This window comes from Canis lupus, chromosome Y (genome assembly GCF_048164855.1).
Source record: "Canis lupus baileyi chromosome Y, mCanLup2.hap1, whole genome shotgun sequence".
Classification (NCBI taxonomy): Eukaryota; Metazoa; Chordata; class Mammalia; order Carnivora; family Canidae; genus Canis; species Canis lupus.
This window is the reverse complement of record NC_132877.1, coordinates 3,586,950-3,605,236: the sequence shown is the minus strand read 5'-3', so window position 1 is coordinate 3,605,236 and position 18,287 is coordinate 3,586,950. Positions and strand designations below refer to the sequence as shown.

Below are 18,287 nucleotides of genomic sequence, written 5' to 3'. Positions count from 1 at the left end.
CTTGGCCCAGGAGGTCATGGGCTATGGATTTCCCCCAGAGGTGTATAGCTCCGTGACAGATCCATCTCTAATAGGTTTCATTAAAACAAAAAGCAAAAAAAAAAAAAAAAAACCCAAAACAAAAAACCAAAGAGCTTATTGATGTATTCTACTCAACTGTCCACTTAAATGAAATGTGTAATTATACTCAACCCCAGAAATACTCTGAATCACCCAGAATATCTTTTGCGTTTGTCCGTTTTCGAGTTGAGGAACGCTCTATTTAAATGTATACTGTTTGCAACACTTAATGTCATGTTTTCCATCCCTCATGGATCATGAGCAATACGCTCCCACTCGTGCGCAGCATTCTTTTTTTTTTTTAAGATTTTATTTATTTATTCATGAGAGATACAGAGAAAGAAAGAGAGGCAGAGACACAGGCAGAGGGAGAAGCAGGCTCCATGCAGGGAGCCCGATGTGGGACTTGATCCCGGGTCTCCAGGATCAGGTCCCGGGCTGAAGGCGGCGCTAAACCACTGAGCCACCCGGGCTGCCCCATGCACAGCATTCTTTACTGTCCTAAGAGGAATGACTTACCTCGTGAGAGTCCTATGGTCCATATTGAGACAGGTCTAGGAGGTCACACTCAACAGGAGGGTAACTCAGGTGTACCATCAGCTTTTAAAGGAAGCAGCAAAAACAAACGAAAATAAAGAAAATGGGCTGCGGGGTGAAAGGTTTAAGGTGGATGGCTTACGTGGAGATCGGGATGGCCCTATCAATGCTTTTTAATATTATGAATGATACCCTGGGAGGACAAGCACTGCAGCAGGTACTCGCCATGTACCGTCTTGCTCAGGTTTTATGAGAAACTGCAGTTTCAGGCTGACGCTGTGTGTAGCCTAAAGGTATGTGCCACTGAGTAGCCCGAAAAGGTTTAGAATCCAGAGCCTACACCTTTTCCATAAGGTCATGCTTGTTTTGCGTAGCTGATATGTATCCGCATGTCATAAAGCCAGTTTGGCCTGGTCCCCCGCGTCTCCTTTTCTCATACTCCAAACCTTTGATAGGCTCCATCCATATCCCCTTAGGGAAAAGTGGCAGTTTCCTTAGACATTTGAGAGACATCGTTTTGGGGGGTACCTACCACTGAGTGGCCGGCCTTTGTAAATAAGACTGACGTTGGGCGACATCATTACCGTCATCTGAATGAGATGTATAATTTTTGTTTGTCAACTCAACGGAGACTTGTTGCATGTTTTCTAAATGTGGTGCAACATTCCAGGTAACGGGGAGCCGACCAAGAATTAAGGCAAGTCGTGTTCTTGCCAGAATCTACCACGTGAGGACATGGGTAGGCAGATTCATCAGTGAATGAGACTGTCATGGGGAGATGTTGAGGGTTGCACGGAGCAGATGGGGTCGCATGGCTTCCCTTGGCTTCATTGTCCTCATCTGCTTTCTTTCCCCATTAGGCGGACTGCTGGGCCTCGGACTGTTCCTAAGGAATCCTCAGCCTTGGGAGGCGTCGGATGGTCACCGCGTCCTTGGAGCCTCACACTTGCTGGAATTCACTTCCAGGACCAAGAGAGGGCTGCCCTCTCTCGCAATGGGCTGCCGAGGAAACAGCTGGCTTTGTTCTTAACCTCGGGCTCTGTCTATGACCCATCCCGGAGGCTCCTGTCCTGGGTCCTCGGCTCCCCGGAAAGCCCTCTCTGTCCGCAGGCTCGCTTCGCGGCTTCATTTGCTTGGAGTTGTGTCCCCCAGGCCCCTGCGGATGTGGCAGTGAACAATGTCGAGACCCAAGGGACTGTTATGGCTGCCAGTGTTCTTCACCCCAGTCTGCGTCATGTTGAACTCCAACGTCCTCCTGTGGATAACCGCACTTGCCATTCGGTTCACGCTCATTGACAGCCAAGCACAGTATCCAGTCGTCAACACAAATTATGGCAAAATCCGAGGCCTAAGAACACCATTGCCCAATGAGATTTTGGGTCCAGTGGAGCAATACCTGGGGGTCCCGTACGCCTCGCCTCCCACCGGAGAGAGGAGGTTTCAGCCCCCAGAACCCCCGTCCTCGTGGACTGGAGTCCGAAATGCCACCCAGTTCGCGGCCGTGTGCCCCCAACACCTGGACGAGAGGTCTTTGTTGCACGATATGCTGCCCATCTGGTTTACGGCCAATTTGGATACTTTAATGACCTACGTTCAAGACCAAAATGAAGACTGCCTCTATTTAAACATCTACGTGCCCACGGAGGATGGTAAGTACTTTATTTAAACAGAAGACCGCACCTGCCCACTCGCTGTCAGATTTGGCGGGAGGCCTGTAGAATGTCCTGTGCGTGATTTGTTTCTTCTACAACCCGTTTATTTATTTATTTTTTCATATTCTGAATGCAGCCGTTACCCTAACCTGTAAATCATTACAGTTGTATTTATGGAGCATCTAGGAAATGGACAATGCTGTAATTAATGGCTTCATTATAGTCATCCGTGGCCTTTTTAGCGGGGTTACAGTGACTACTGGCAATTGGCCACCGGTGTCAGCATATAGTGCTACATATTATACCTGCATTCATCCAACAGGAAAATGAAATCTATAGAAAACAATAGAATTAAGAACATTGTCATGCTCAAGTTAGCAAACTGAAGATTATAAGGCAGTTTCTTTTGCTTTAATGACTTAAGATTTTACCTTTTTTTCCCCTTCTCTCTCTCTCTTTTCTTTTTTTTCCCTTCCTTCCTTCCTTCCTTCCTTCCTTCCTTCCTTCCTTCCTTCCTTCCTTCCTTCCTTCCTATTGAGTCTTGAAAGAAAAAGTGCTGATTATTTTAAATATAGAAGCAAGGGGTATTTCCATTTCATGAAATGGTTGGAGTTCATTGTTTAGAATCTGTGTTGCTAACACCTTGTTTCCTCACAATAGTCACAGAAATCCAATGGAAAATGTGTGTCCTTCGATGATTCTAGCTACATTAGGAAATAGTGTGCTTGCTTGAACGAAATGGCCCCTTTGTTTTCAATAACACAGCAGTGAAAATCTGGTAAAAAAAAAAAAACCAATAATGTTTGATTTATTAATTTAATCCAATGGTAGTAAAATTTTATTATCTCCTTCTCTGTGTACATTTCAGATGAAAAAAAAATTTATAAAGGCTAACCAAAGTCATACTACAATGTGAACACATTTCTCATTTACCATTTGCATATGCTATTTTTAGACAAGGAAAGAGAAAAGCCTGGAATGTAAATCTTGCTGGAATTAAAAGAAGTGATTTACAGGAGTCATAGACATCTGTCTACGGTAGAAATGAAAGTGTGTCCTTTGTAACTTTTAGGGGAGAAATTTCATTTTGTTTGTTTTATTTCCCTTTAATCCTCGGAGGATGATTTTTCAGTGGATGGCCTGAAACAAGCGATTATGTTACCCACAACCTCCAAAGTTGTGCAGGACCTGCCGTATTGTGCTTTCTCCATGGAAATGCTAAAAGGTAGCTCCAGTAACGTGTCATGGAACAGCAGGCCGCGGTTGTTGGTTACCGAGATCCCGAGAACACCCACAGAAAGGAATGGAAAGATGGCATTTTGTTGTATCAGCTGCCTCTGGAGGGTGGCCGTGGTGGTTATGGTAATAGACCGCACAACTGTCCTGCAAAGTCTGGGTCCGAATGTGATGCCAAGGAGTGAACGTGGCCCTTGGATGCCGTAATTGCACACAGCATGCCTTGGGCATGGGTCTGGGGAAAGCCGACTGTACCCACAACCAGTGAGCACTATGCCTCACTTCAGAAGCCACCTGGGTCATGAGCTATGCAAATAAAAAAATAATAAAATTAAAAATTAAAAGAAGGAGAAGTGGAAAAGAACCAGGAGAACGAAAAAGGATAAAATATCAAAATTTCTCTCCCACGATCCCTGACCTGCGGGTGTGTAGGAGCTGGTGGCTTTCCAAGGCCCCGTCCCTGCGCCCCCTGCATTCCCGGACAGGTTGGGCCCAAGGAGACCGCCTGCGGAGAGAAACCAGTAAGCTCCCTGATTACAGAACCACCGCAGAGGTGCAACTGTGTGGCTCGAAACCATAAACAATTTGGCCATTTCATTGCGGTTCAGCACTGAATAGGAATTTAGGAATAAAAAAATGTGAAAAAAAAAAAAAAAAGAAAACTGTGAAAAATGCTCCCCAGTGGAAAAGTAGTCGAACCGTTCAAATAAACCCAGTGCCACCTGTTTACATTCCCAGGTTTTTCAGAGTGTGTTTGCCTATCGTATCTTGCGGGGTCTTGACAGGAGAATCAGGAACCCAATAGGGCCTGAAAGGTGGAATCTGTTTTCCTACAATATATAAATATTGGAATTTTGCTGGTGAGTGAAGGTAGATGCTTCCAAGTTTGTACAAACTACAAATCACAGCCTGTTGGGGCAGGAGTTTTTTGGTTTTCTTTCTTCTTTTTTTTTCTTTTCTTTCTTTTTCTTTCTTTCTTTCTTTCTTTCTTTCTTTCTTTCTTTCTTTCTTTCTTTCTTTCTTTCTCTTTCTTTCTTTCTTTCTTTCTTTCTTTCTTTCTTTCTTTCTTTCTTCTTTCTTTCTTTCTTTCTTTTCCTTCCTTCCTTCCTTCCTTCCTTCCTTCCTTCCTTCCTTCCATCTTTCTATCCTCCCTTCCTCCCATCCTCTCTCTCTCTCTCTCTTTCTTTTAAATACTTGCATCCATTTGAGAATCAGTGTGGAGCTTTAGCTATTTAATTATTGGTTATTCACTTAATGAAATCAACTCCCCGTCCTTAATAACACATTGAAATGATGGCATCGTACTGATTCCTCCAAAGCCCTCCCTTTATGGGCTTAGTTTATATCCATGCATTTATTTAACGGCGTACGCAGCAATATTGGGTATTCGGAGTTCAGAATTCCACTTTGATACTTCAGTTTTTTAGATTTATCTTTCTGCATCCCTCAGAGAGCGTGGGCGATGTGCAGGCACAACTTCACTTGACTGCCAAAAATACTTCTGAGGCTCTTCTATGTGCCAGGCATGCTTTAGATGTTACGATTACAACAGACATGAGAACTCCTAATTTGGGGAGCCACACACTGTAGGCAGAACATGGCCTCCCCAAAGAGGCCTCCATTCTCATCCCTGGAAGCTGTTACTCTCTGGCCTTCCGTGGTAAAGGGGAATGAATTTAGATAGCAGGTGTATTTATATGTGCTTATCAGTTGACTTGACAGTAAAGGGGGTATATGTTGGATTACCTGGAGGGGCCCAGTATTTGATTACAAAGCCCCTCAATTGTGGAACAGAAAGATAAAACACATCAGAGCCAGAATGCAGCTGTGTAATAAGGACCCAGCTGAGCTTTCTGACTTTGGGGATGGGATATAGCCAGGATGTGAGAACTGTGTGGGCAGCTTCTAGAAGGTCGAAAAGACCAGGAGATGGATTCTCCCCAGGGGCCCAGGAAGCCGCATAACCCAGCTCACCACCTTCATTTTAGCCCCGTGCAAGCTCTGATCTATGAAGCTGTAGGGTCATACCCATTGGCTGCCTCCGAAGCGCTCATGTTTGCGGCCTAGTGTTAACAGCACTATTTGAAATGCACGGTAGTCTCTACCCTCAGTGAAAACAAAGAAATGGCCAAAAAATTGTGTTTGCTTCGAGCCTTCTGAACCCCTTCCCATTAGAGACTCTTCTTTGCTTCCCTTTCAACCTCAAGTATGATTGAAAAAACACTTTTACCTTAATGCCCGGTAGTTAAAATTTGCTGCTCCTGCACATGCCTGCCAAGGAGACCATGCAGGCCCCAGTTTGTGGGGAGACACTTTGCAGCTTTGAGGCATTAACCTTATAGTGTACGTACCCAGTCTTTTTGTTCACCGTGTTAGTGTAGTGTTAGGGCAAATCCTACTAAAAGCCATATTTAGGAAATACAGTGATTTTGCACAGGGACATCATAAAGAGACCATTTAAATTTACCCAGGCATCTAAAACTAATTTCCAGAGTCCATGTCAATGAATGACCTACAGCAAAACATCCAAATTGTCCTTTTATGTCCATTAAATCTCACGCACGACGACGGCCGGACCTCTAAATGGCTTCTGGTCCTGCTTGCACCCATGGTAGCAAAATATTTTGGGCTCCTTGCTCTTCCTCTCTTGACCTCAAGATCTGATCTGCTCTGGGCAAAGTGATTCGTTATGCTTTTTTTTTTTTTTTTTTTTTTTTATTCTTCATGCTTTGTAATGTAAATTTGATTCTTGATTCCCTCCTCTGGCTGAGCTTGGAGGAATAGCCCTAAGCACGTGCCTGCCTGGATTCAAAATTTGTCCCCTTAGCAGCTGAGGGACTGTAGGCAGGTTGCTGGGCTTGTTTTGTTTTGTTTTGTTTTTTTAGGTTGCTGAGCTTGTATGAGTCTCGCATTTTGCTGTGTGTATGACTGAGATGCGCTGGGAGGTTAAGGCCTTAATCCATATAAAGTGCTTACCCTCGTATCCTGCACACGTAACCACTCAGTGGTCCCATGTTAGTGGAACATAATTAATCGTCAAAAAAGGAAGCAGAACATATCAGCGAAACTGCATGTGCATATGGGGTCTAATGCAAATATTAATCCCATGCCTAATATATGTTTATTATCTATAACATAATTATTGACCGTAGTCCTGGACAGGTCAGCTGGAGGAATAGGATCAAGGGACCATCATTTCTGACAGTACTATGACTTTAGTAAAAGGAAATATAATTTTTTAAAAGAGCAGAGAAATTATTCCACTCTGCTTTATTCCTGAGCTTTGTCATTTTCAGCCTCACTTGTGAAATGAATTTCCAGCATCCTATGTGAGTTACAGAAATTAATCATCAAGAAAGCATTAAAATTCATTTCTTGGAAGAATGCCTTAGAACATCCAAAGACAATACTACTCCTCTCTTTATGTGAGATAAAGGAGAAATTAATTTCCTTTCTCTTCTCATCAAGGCCCAGATAGTCCAATTGTATGCAGATAGTGACAAAATCCAGGTGACACAGTAAAACTTAAGTGAGTTAACACAATGAGACAGATGTTTTAACCAGTCAACATCAGCTTGCAACTATGTGAAAACAATTCAACGATTGCCATTTTCATGTGTCACCCGGATGTTTGACGTTTTATAGACGTAGCTTGTAAGGGAAGATAATTATGAGAGATTTATTAGACAAATATCGGCCTGACAAGGATTCATTGAGTGGAATTCAATATTTTGTGAAGAAGGTTAAACTGGTGTGGATTTCTGATAACACGCATTTCTCCGCCAGCTTAGAAGATCTCGCCCATTGGAACATAGAATCATACCCTTATTGAGGGTTAAGGAATTATATATGTTTAGGAAATACTATTTCGGTGGCATGAGTTATGCTTGTTTGGAAAATGTAGCAAAGTCACTCCCTAAGAAGAGAATGATTCCTTGTTTTCCATCCGATGAACTGTAACTCCATCCCATTTGCAACTTAGATGTTTCTCACAATTAGAACAAGTCTCCATTATGTAGAATGTGTTAAAAACCCGACTTGCCATATGGTGCATATCATAAACAATATTACAAAAAAAAAGGCAAAAAACAGAACAAAAACGTTTAAGATGGAAACTGGGCATGCGACTGGCCACCTAGAATCTGTCCATTTTCGACAATTTGCTCGTTATTTACTTGTTCATTCTTACCTCCAAGGACACCGGATAGCTTTATTTGTTGCCAAGCGATACTGCTAGTTTGGACACGGTCGTTTATTTTCCATATTGTCTTGGCTGAGACATTAAACCTTCTCAGTGTTTAGTAACCTCAGCTATTAGTAATAATAATACGACTGGTATACCTCCCCTGACTGTTTAGGTTAGAGCAACTTTGGAGTAAGCCTCTGTAGAATTGTAAAGTATGACTAACAATAGAATTATAAGAAAAATTATGAATTGAAAAAGATCAATAGGTCTCACATTTAATTTCACGTGAATTTAATATTAATCTTACGTGATCGTTCACTGGAAGATTCAGTTTCTTGGGTAGGATGGTTGGGAGTAGCTCCTAGCCTTCCCACCATGTGTTTTCATTCTCCTAAAGCGGGCTGTTTTCGTACTGGGTTTGTTTCACATTCCCTCCTCTGTGAGAACCCTTCTCCTTGGTACACTGACATCCAAATCGTAGCAAAAGTGACCAGAAGCCGAGATTTCCTTAGTTTTGGATTCAAGGACCACAGATGCGTGAGATGCAAAGCAATGGCCCTACATAAATAAATCAGACCTCCAAATCACATACTGAACTCACAGGCGACAAGCTGGGGGGACATCTGAGTGGTCTCTTCCACCACTAATACTTGTTAAGATACATCAAGACGAGGAATCTCTATTTTATTAATTCAATCGGATTGTTCTATGTTAGGTTCAGAAAAATAGGTTTCCACAACATGGGAGCAGATTTTTTTTTAAAGGGGGAAAAAAAAAAATCCCCTGTTAGATTTTGCATAGTTGACTATTTTGGATATTTGGATAAGTGAAGCTGTATGGTGTGTGTGTGTGTGTGTGTGTGTGTGTGTGTGTGTGTGTAAGGTGTTGGAGGAAAGCCAACAACAGATATCCACAGTTGAATTAAGATCAAGTGCGGTATGGTTTCTGGAAATGTCCAATTGAATGTGGGAACTACTATCCTGCCCCCTCCTCTCTGAATTCCTAAGCCCTCGGACATCTCAGTTAAGCAAAACACCCACCCTCTTGTTTGCTGTGAATGGGGTCATGAGCACAATACTTGGGTTTGCCGTGTGGGGAGAGGGTATTCCCGTCAAAAAAGCTGGAACACCGCTTTTGGCTCTTCTTAAGCAAAGGAGCTTTTTGTGATGTGTTTCCACAAGATATGAAAATGTTTGTTAACTCATTCTTCCTTAAATTGGTGTCTTCAGCTACATCTGCTTCATCTCTTTTGGGACCTAATCCTCACTCCGTCCCAGAGTGAACACCCAGTATTCACCTAACATCCCATCCACCTGCTATGAGTTGACTTTTCATCCCAACTCACGCCATGTACTCAATTATAATCTCCTGATCTCAACTCTGACTCTTTGTCTTTTCTTCTCTCTTTCAATCCATACTCTCTTTAGAGCCTTCTTAGCAGATTCACTTAAAAATTATTGATTTGAAAAAAATAAAACAATAAAAATCATTGATTGAAAAATGACTCTTTGCACTTACCGTATACAAGGCATTGAGCCAGTCCAAGTGGTGATACAAGGAACTGGAAGCTCTTTGCTTGCAAAATGAATGAGCCCCAGCAAAACTCGAATTTCAGAAAGGATCAGTGGGCAGAAGAATTCAGGGAGTTCTCTAGGATTTCAAGAAGAAAAAATAAAAAAGTAAAACAATCTGTAAGTTGATGTGTTGCATTGAAGATCCACAATGGAAAGTTTCCCACTGAGCCTGACACACATACACAAGGCATACGCACAAATGTTGTGTGGCGAGGAAATGGTTTCTGAGTCCCCCACGGTAAGCTCCTTGTTTATTGCTTCTCTAGTTGGGCCAAGACATAAAAAGTGCAAAAATGGGGAGGAGGGAGAGATAAAACCTAACAAAATGATAGGAAGGTGCATCGATAGGATAATCTAACATGCAAAGCACTCACTTGGGTGTTTTTTTGCATTGCTATATTTTTGATATCGGAGGATTCATAACTGGAATTCCATCCCAAGGAATTCTAATGCACATTTTTCTTCTCAGCAGACTGTGTGGTGAGGTTAAATCGAAGAATATAAGGTCCTATTCTTATCAAACTCAAATGTACTTTTATCTCCCAAAATAAAAAAAAAGAAAATTTATTAAAAGCGCCTGTCTTCCCCCAATTTTTTATCTACTGAAATACCTTCGTCACTGTTTTGTAATGTATCCATCCAGATAATATGAAATACACTTATATTAATTTTGCATATCTAAAAATAGTTTAGATTAAAAAATAGTAGCAAACCACAGAGAGAAAATTGCATCCCTCCTAAGAAAATTTAGATGTTTGAAATATATCCACTTAGACTAGTTCTTTCCTTTTGAGCTTAAATCACATAATAATGAGATCAAATTCCACTGTAGCACGTTTTACAAGTTGTTTGCATTTCACCCTTTTTTTTCTGAAGACTTTATTTATTTATTTGAGAGAGGGAAAGCACAGAGGAGAGGGGCAGAGGCAGAGGGAGAGGGAGAAGCAGACTTTCTGCTGAGCATGGAGCCCACGCGGGGGCTGAGATCGAGACCTGAGCCAAACTCAGACACCTAACCTACCGAGCCCCCCAGGTGCCCCCATCCTTTTTAAAAAAAATTTTTTTTTAAAGAAAGAGATTTTGGCATGTTGAGTACCATTGTTAAAGTTTAGCTGGGGTAAGTGATGGAACCAAGTAGGACGCCCATCAGAGATTTTGGAAGAGCTTCCCATGGGAGGACCTGGAGGGGTCGTCACATGCACGGTCTCCTGCGATGCCATACGTCTCATGCTTTACACTCTGAAGCCCTGTGCAGAGATGCAGCCTCCTCCCGTGTGTTCTTAGGGCTTTGATGCCAGCATTATTTTATAAGGCTATACCCCCAGTAGACTGTAGAACTTTTTAGAAATTATTCAATGCTTTCCACCTTCTGCAATGATTGCTGGGCATCTGTTGTGCTCTGGGCATTGCCTCTCGGACACCACCCACATGGAGCTGACGCCCAGGAGAGAGAGGCACACACACAAGGAGCAACAGCCGAGCTGCCAGGGACCACCCCGGGGCTCCTGGCATTCCCAATGCCTCCCTGCACCGAACCACCCTCAAACCAGCGTGGGTACGAGCAAAGCTGAGACTCACAAAGTAAGACCATAGCAAACAAAACAAAGTCCCTGCTTTTATCAGGCTAGTGAGGAGAGGCAGGCGGTATGGAACACATATGCAAACACCCAGTAGGCTGTAAAGCTTTTATAGGCAGGGGGACGCTGCCGAGATGGATGAATGAATGAATGCATTGTCTGCCCGCTGGGCACGCACAGCACAAATGAATGAATGGGGAGCACCTGGCCATGCGGCCGTTTTTTGAACATGGCCAAGAAAGACTTTTGGCAGCTTTATGAGAGAGCTCATCACTTCATTGTTAGAAAGGGTTGGTGATCTATATGTGTGAAATCTACCAACAGAGCTGGAGCAATTCTGGATGCTTCTTTCTCTCACTCTGTTGCTTGGAAAATCGTTGAAGACAAGGGGGTATGCCCTTTCTGTGCAGTCTTTTACAAACATCCTCAAACAGGTCTAACTTCCTCCTGCAAGTGCCTTTGAGACTCTCCCATCCTCCTTCCTAGCTCACTGTGCGTAGGCTGCCCACTGATTGGCTCTCACAGGGAGGACTTGGTGTGAGTGATGACTGCTGATGTCGACCAATAGGCATGCATCTGTTCTCCATCACAACATATGTTCTCAATATACCCAGAGTTGATGTTAGATTTTTTTTTTTGATTTTGCAAATGCATGAAGCTCTTGGCTTATACATATGTTGTGCCTGAAAGTCACATGTTCTCTTAATTTTTTAAAGAAGTAGTATCCTAGGGAATGACAAGATTTAGAAAGTGGTAGAAAACAGTATCCCTCTACTTGCTTTGAAAAACTGCACACTCCGGGATGAAGGGATTTGCGTCTGTGGCTCAGATACCCCCTCGGGATGTTAACTGCATAATCTTTACCAGTTGCCTGGCCAGAGTCTGTTTGCTGCATGTTGCCCTAAAATTCCAAGCCCCAGAGGTGTTACAAGGGAAGGCAGCTTAAAATCATGATAGAACAGCCAACAAGCTAATTGGTTTGGAGTTTTGAGGAAACAGCACATCTCCTGCTTTTAAATACCATTGACTATGACTTGATTTAATGGCGATGGACTCATTTCCAAGAAATTAATTAGAGTTCACAGGTTAGAATTGAGATGAGAAGAATCATCATCTTAGAAGCCTTTCTCTAGACTTAGGGGAAAATGAACTTCCTCCAGCGTTTTCTTCTACTTAAGGCTTTGTTGTTATTGTTACTGTTGTGGTCGTCACTGTCAACCACAGCAACATCATCATCATTGAACTTAGATTATGTCTGAGGAGATATTATGAGAGAAATCTGGGGTCTATGAGATTTGAAATTGTTGTTCAAAGACTGCAGGGTATCAGAATAGTTTATTTTTTATTTTATTTTATTTTATATTTTATTTTATTTTATTTTTTATTTATTTTTTTTAGAATAGTTTAAAGAGGTTTACAGACCACATCGTGGCTATTCATCCTTCAAACTTATCTCTTGTAAATGGGTATTTGAGTTGACTCGTATTATGGGTTAAACTGTGTCCCCTCAAAAGGATATTTGAAGTCCTAATCCCTGGTGCCTGTGAATGTCAGTCTATTTGGAGATAGGGTTTTTACAGATGTAATCAAGGTAAGATGATGTCATGCAGGATTAAAAAGGACACTAAATCCATTTCGACTGGTGTCCTTAAAAGGGGAGACACAGGGAGGAAGACAGACAGAGATACATGGACAGAACACCACGTGAAGGTGGAGGCAGAGATGCGAGAGATGGATCTACAAGCCAGGGACCACCAAGGATTGCTGGGAAACAGCAGAAACTAAGAACTGAGAGAGAGAGAGAGAGAGAGACATCATTGTCCCCCGGACCCCAGAGAGGAAACAAACCCTGCTGCCTCTGTAATTTCAGACGTCTGTCCCACTAAACACCGAGACAATAAATTCCTGTTGCTGTAAGCCATCTGGATTTGGGTCTGAATCAACACTCTTAGTAACCTGGCACTTTTGGTTTATCATTGGCTTTCTTTTGTCTCCCTGTGATGCTGTTTCCATGTGGGGAAACAAAAAAGCTCAGCAGCATTTCCCTGTGATATCACTCTTGAGCTCAGAGAAGCACATTGGCCTGAGATGATGCCACTGGCCCAGCTGGGGTCACAGGCCGACTCAAACCAATCTCCATATCTAGGGGGAAAGCACCCTTGGATTGGCATGGCCTGGTTTAGCATAATTTCTGAATGAGGACAGGGATGGGTGAGTCCAAGAAGACCTAGCTTAGGGCCCATGTAGGAAAGGTAGCTCCCCAAAGGAAAACCAGATGCTAAGCAGACAAAACCCACTGACATCCATTACCCTCCCTCGTATTTGGGATAGTAACCGGACAAAGACTGAAATGGCTTCAAGGGCAGAAAAACGTTACCTAGGATCGTTCTTTTCAGCTCAAAAGAAGAATCTCAGGATTGGGAAATTGGGAAAGCTTGTTTATCAACTGTTGCCGTTGTTGTTTTGTAAGCATCGGGACCCTCTTCGTGATGTAGAGTGATGCAGTGGCAGGAATGTCTGGCACATCAGGAAATTTATATTCAAACAACCCTGAGGCAGCACCACTTTGGGTACTGCACTCCAGAGGGATGTCTGGATCTGGAACCTGGTCTCTGGTGGCAAAGCAGGGGTAGCATGAGCTATAACCCAGGTAGAGAACTTGCCCTGAAATGAACCAAGCTGTTTAGGACAGGGTGTAACCTACTGTGTCTACTATTTCTTCTAAGCATTGCAGCTAATGGGTTACGTTTACTGAAGAAGTACCCAATTTAGAGGGTTGATTTAGGGGAAATGAAATTGCATATGAACGAATTTCAGCCCAAGCCTTTAGCAGGGGGAAGAGCTTGGTAATAGTTGCATTACAGGGCACTGGACAGATGGCCGACAAGGTGGCATGCAGGGAATTCTCTAAGAATCCCATCATACTCAGTGGCTTCTTCTGCTCCCTGGGCATCTCTGAGAATTTGAGGTGGGTGGGTTCTCAGGATGGTGGTAAAACCCGGTCTTCAATTCTCTTGCAGCTCTGTAAATGCAAGTAGGCCCCACCAGTACCCTTACTTCATTGCATTTCTTTGGCCTGTTTGCTAACATTTCCTCCTGTAGGAGTCCCTGACATTAAGTGCGGTTTATAAATTTATTCATTCAGCAAATACTTCCGGAGCATGTTCTCACCGTCTGGCCACTTTGCTGAATGTGGTACCGTGCTTTCCCTTGCAGATCGTACAGACGTGGGATGGACGATGAGCCAGGATTACTATCTCGTATAATCAGTGCTGTGATGTTGGGGAGATGTGGGAACATCTGGGAGGAACATGTTTCTGGACTCAGAGGTCAGAATACATGAAGGAGAACTTTGAAGGACAGCAGCTGACCCTGGTGGTGGGTTAGGGGGAATTCAGGTGGAGGGGACAGCGTGGCCAAACATGGAGCCTGGAGGCGGATGTTAATGTTGATTCTCTTGGCTGAGCATGGTTTAGGAGACTGAGTAAGTGAATTTGAAGTGTTGGCTTAGCCAAGCATCCAAAGTACAACCACTGCTGTGGTTAGTTAATTGCATGGTGGCATGCTCCCATCGTCACCCGAGCTACAGAGACTATTGGCAGATGTGATCTTATAAAAATGGAGAAACTCAACAGGGACAAACGTTCAGCTGAAAGAGGGCCTCACTTCCTTTTAGAGATGTGAAGTGAGCGAGGACAATATGAGTCATAGGCTGAATCCGTCAAGCTGCTGCCTGTTTTTGCAACAAAGGTTAATGGAACACAACCCTACCCATGGATGTGCCTAATTTCTGTGGCTGCTTTCACAGTACACTGGCAGAGTCAAATAGCTGCAAAAGAGGGCATATGGCCCACAGAGTCTAAAATACTTATCATCCTGCCCTTTATAGAGAAAGTTTGCTGACCCTTGATGTAAAGGGAAATCTTCATGAAGCCATTTGGGAATCTTCGAGTGAATACGCAGAATGACAGAGTCCAGAGTTGCAGGCCTTAGCACAATTATTCTCAAACTAGCCAGGAACTTTTTCATATGTTGACTCCCAGGCTCCACTCAGGCTGCTACTGACTCATCAGTTCTGAGGATGGGCCCCAAGAATTTGAATTTTAATGACTGTGAAGGTGATATTATGTGATTTTGTCATATAATAGTCATAAGAAGGTATGTTTGTATGCGAATTATAGTCATATTTATGGGACTCTATATGACGGCTAATGATATGAAAAATAGTCATAAATAGGACCTCAGAAAATTGTACCTGAAACCTTATTAAACCAAATATAAACAAATACTCCTTTCTGCCATTAGGAAAAAAAATAATGAAACCCATTAAAGAAACCATGGTCTGTATAGCCTAGACCAAGGTAAATTTCTGGAGGGACCTCTAAGAGCAACTAGTTGCAAAGTAGATTCGTAGGCAGTTAGATGGTTAGCTAAGATCCTTAAAAACAAATTTTAAACAGAATGCTGATAGAACAGTGGCCCATGGGCACAGCTAACCCATAAATGAATAAATATAGGTAGTATTACTAGTAGTAGAAAATAGATGATGATTTTGATAATAGTGTCAGAAAAGATGGTGGAAATGAAGATGATGATGGTGGTGATTATGATGGAGGTGATAATGAACATGATGGTGATGATAATGGTGATGTCATGATTTTGATGAGAGTAGCCATGGTGATAGCAATGAAGATAGTGATGATGAGTGATGATGATGGTGATGATGATGAGTGATTTGGTGATAAAGTTGATGATGGTGATAGTGATTACGGTGGTGGTGGTGGTGGTGGTAATGATGACGGTGATGGTGACAGCAATGAAGACGATGATGGTGACTTTTGTGATGATGATGATGATAGTGAGGGAGATGATATTAGTTGTTATTCAGCGAATGAGTTTTTTTTTTTTTTTTTTTTTTACAGCAGACACTTTGCACTAAAGCTTGTGCATTTTCTATCAGTGAGTGCGCTTAATAGCTCTCTAAAGTGCCAAGTCACAAATGGAAAACATAACGCCAGGAGTGGTTCATCCATTACTTAAATTGCCCAGTGTGTAAAAGGAAAAATCAGAATTCAGATCTAAGTCTTTCTGAGAGTTTCCCAGGTAATTTTCTTAAGAGTTATTAATGCAATTTAATAAAAGCAAACACCATTTTACTGATAATATTAGCAGAGACATAATAAAATAATATTTAGCGCTGAAGAGGATGTGCACGCATGACTTCTTTTGGTAGGCATTTTTATCAATTGGCATATAAGTTTTTGGAAAAGCAGTAAAACAGTATGTGTGAAAAAAATGTTAAATATCCATGACTTTTGAACCAGTAATTCTCTCTCAAGAAATCCATTTAAAAATAATGTTTATTTTATTTTCTAAAAAAGAGTTTATTTATTTGTTCATGAGAGACACAGAGAGAGAGAGAGAGACAGAGACATAAGCAGAGGAAGAAGCAGGCTCCATGCAGGGAGCTCGATGTGGGCCTCGATCCCGGGTCTCCAGGATCACACCCTGGGCTGAAGGAAGCGCTAAACCACTGAGCCATCCAGGAATCCCCGTATACTGTGATTTTTTTTAAAAAAAGATTTCATTTATTTATTCATGAGAGACACAGAGAGAGGGAGAGACATAAACAAAGGAAGAAGCAAACTCCATGCAGGGAGCCTGATGCGGGCCTAGATCCCAGGACCCCAGAATCACGCCCTGAGCTGAAGGCAGATGCTCAACCGTTGAGCCACCGAGGCGTCCCTAATGAAATGATTTTTAAATGCTCCTAGAGATGAATGCCTAAAAATTTGTTTTAATATTATTTACGATAGGAAAATAAGAGATAAATAAAAAAAAAAGATGAGATATAAGTTATGACATATTTTTGGAATGAAGTCATGCTCAGCCTGCTTTCATTTATTGCACTGAAATATGGGCTTACGATAACACGTAACGTAGCAGGGCAGATTTGCTGGAGCCACAGAGTAGAGAACGGCGAGCAGAACCAGTCTGCCTTGAATTCCCTCCTTCTGGACCAAGGTTTACCGAGTCCAGGTCTTTATCATGGGTCTGTGTAGAGCCAATTAGGATCCTTCTGTGGCTCCCACACCCAGCCAGGGAGCATAATCAGCTGGTGCCTGCGGCCAATCCAGACCTGGGCATGTGATGATCTGGAGCGAGGATCCTCCTGTGGCTCCCACACCCATCAACAAGGCCTGCAGCGGTACCAGCCAATCCCAGAACTTGGAGCATGGTGGTCTGGAGCAGTGGAAGGAAGAAGGTAGAGACAGGAACACACCTACTCCGGAGCTTTGACAAGGGATCTCCTTAGAACTCACTTCCTGGCCATGGAGAAACCAAGAAGGGCGAGCTCTGTGTTCAGATCCCACCTCCTCCTTGGTGGCTGGGTGGCTTGCAACCCGTCATGAACCAATTCCAGACCAATCCTCCATTCAAACATCTATACGTTCTTTCTACCTGGGTCCGCATGGCCTGCACATGTGACTTAATTGTAGAAATATGTGAATACCGTCTAATTCCTGGTCCACCTAGTTGCTCTGAGGCTGGGTCTTTTTTTTTTTTTTTTAACATTTTTAAAATTTATTTATGATAACATTTTTTATTTATGATAGAGAGAGGCAGAGACACAACAGGCAGAGGGAGAAGCAGGCTCCATGCACCGGGAGCCCGACGTGGGATTCGATCCCGGGTCTCCAGGATCGCGCCCTGGGCCAAAGGCAGGCGCCAAACCGCTGCGCCACCCAGGGATCCGAGGCTGGGTCTTAATAAGAGAATATCTCAACTTGGAATATGAGCAGGACCTCACTCAACTCTTTCCGGAACCCCGTCCTGTCGGTCGTCTCTACCCGAATCCTTAATGTAACTTCATAGCAGGATAATTCACAGCAACGACAGAAAATGAGATGTGCAGGGTATATATTTAGGCCTAATATTTTTTTAACAAGTCAGCGTTCCTCACCGATCAATATGTACTTTCCCCCAAATTTTAGTGACAGCAAAGTGTTTCTGATATCTTGTTCTGTCACCCCTGGGATGATCAGTTCCCGCAGAAGCAGATTGGAACCAAATTGCAATCGCTCTCCAACGGGACGGGAAGGGGAGAGAGTCCAACATTTCTTGACCACTTGCTAAAGTGCCAGGCACTACAGTAGGCAATTTGCATGTATTACCTCATTTATCCAGTTTGGGAATTATCTTGTTGACAGCTGGAGTCCCATGAAGGAATATTTTTAAGAAGTAAAATGACAGGCTCTGATTTGCATTTGGAGATTAATTACTCAGACTGCCAGTTATTCATTAACTTGCCCAGCTTGGCCTCAGCCAGCATCTAGATAGTGTAATTTGATTTATTCTGCAGAGAGGTGATTTGCCCCTACATTAACTTGGCCCGATGCCGCAATTTCTGACCACTAAAGACTTATTTGCTTAGGTTACGGCATCTCATTTCTAAAAGCCATCA

At 42.9% G+C, this 18,287-nt stretch overlaps 1 protein-coding gene across 11 annotated transcripts in view; it reads left to right on the top strand.

The window, feature by feature from the left end:
* The window catches only part of LOC140629125 (neuroligin-4, X-linked), a 369,817-nt gene that overhangs the window by 126,850 nt on the left and 224,680 nt on the right, over positions 1-18,287 (top strand). For all 11 annotated transcript variants that reach the window (XR_012026985.1, XR_012026986.1, XM_072818605.1 and 8 more), the window contains one exon: positions 1,458-2,246. Coding sequence is in view for 9 of the 11 variants with exons in the window: in XM_072818605.1 (XP_072674706.1) it covers positions 1,775-2,246 (472 nt within the window). In the remaining 2 variants the exon portion in view is untranslated. The remainder of the gene's footprint in view (positions 1-1,457; positions 2,247-18,287) is intronic.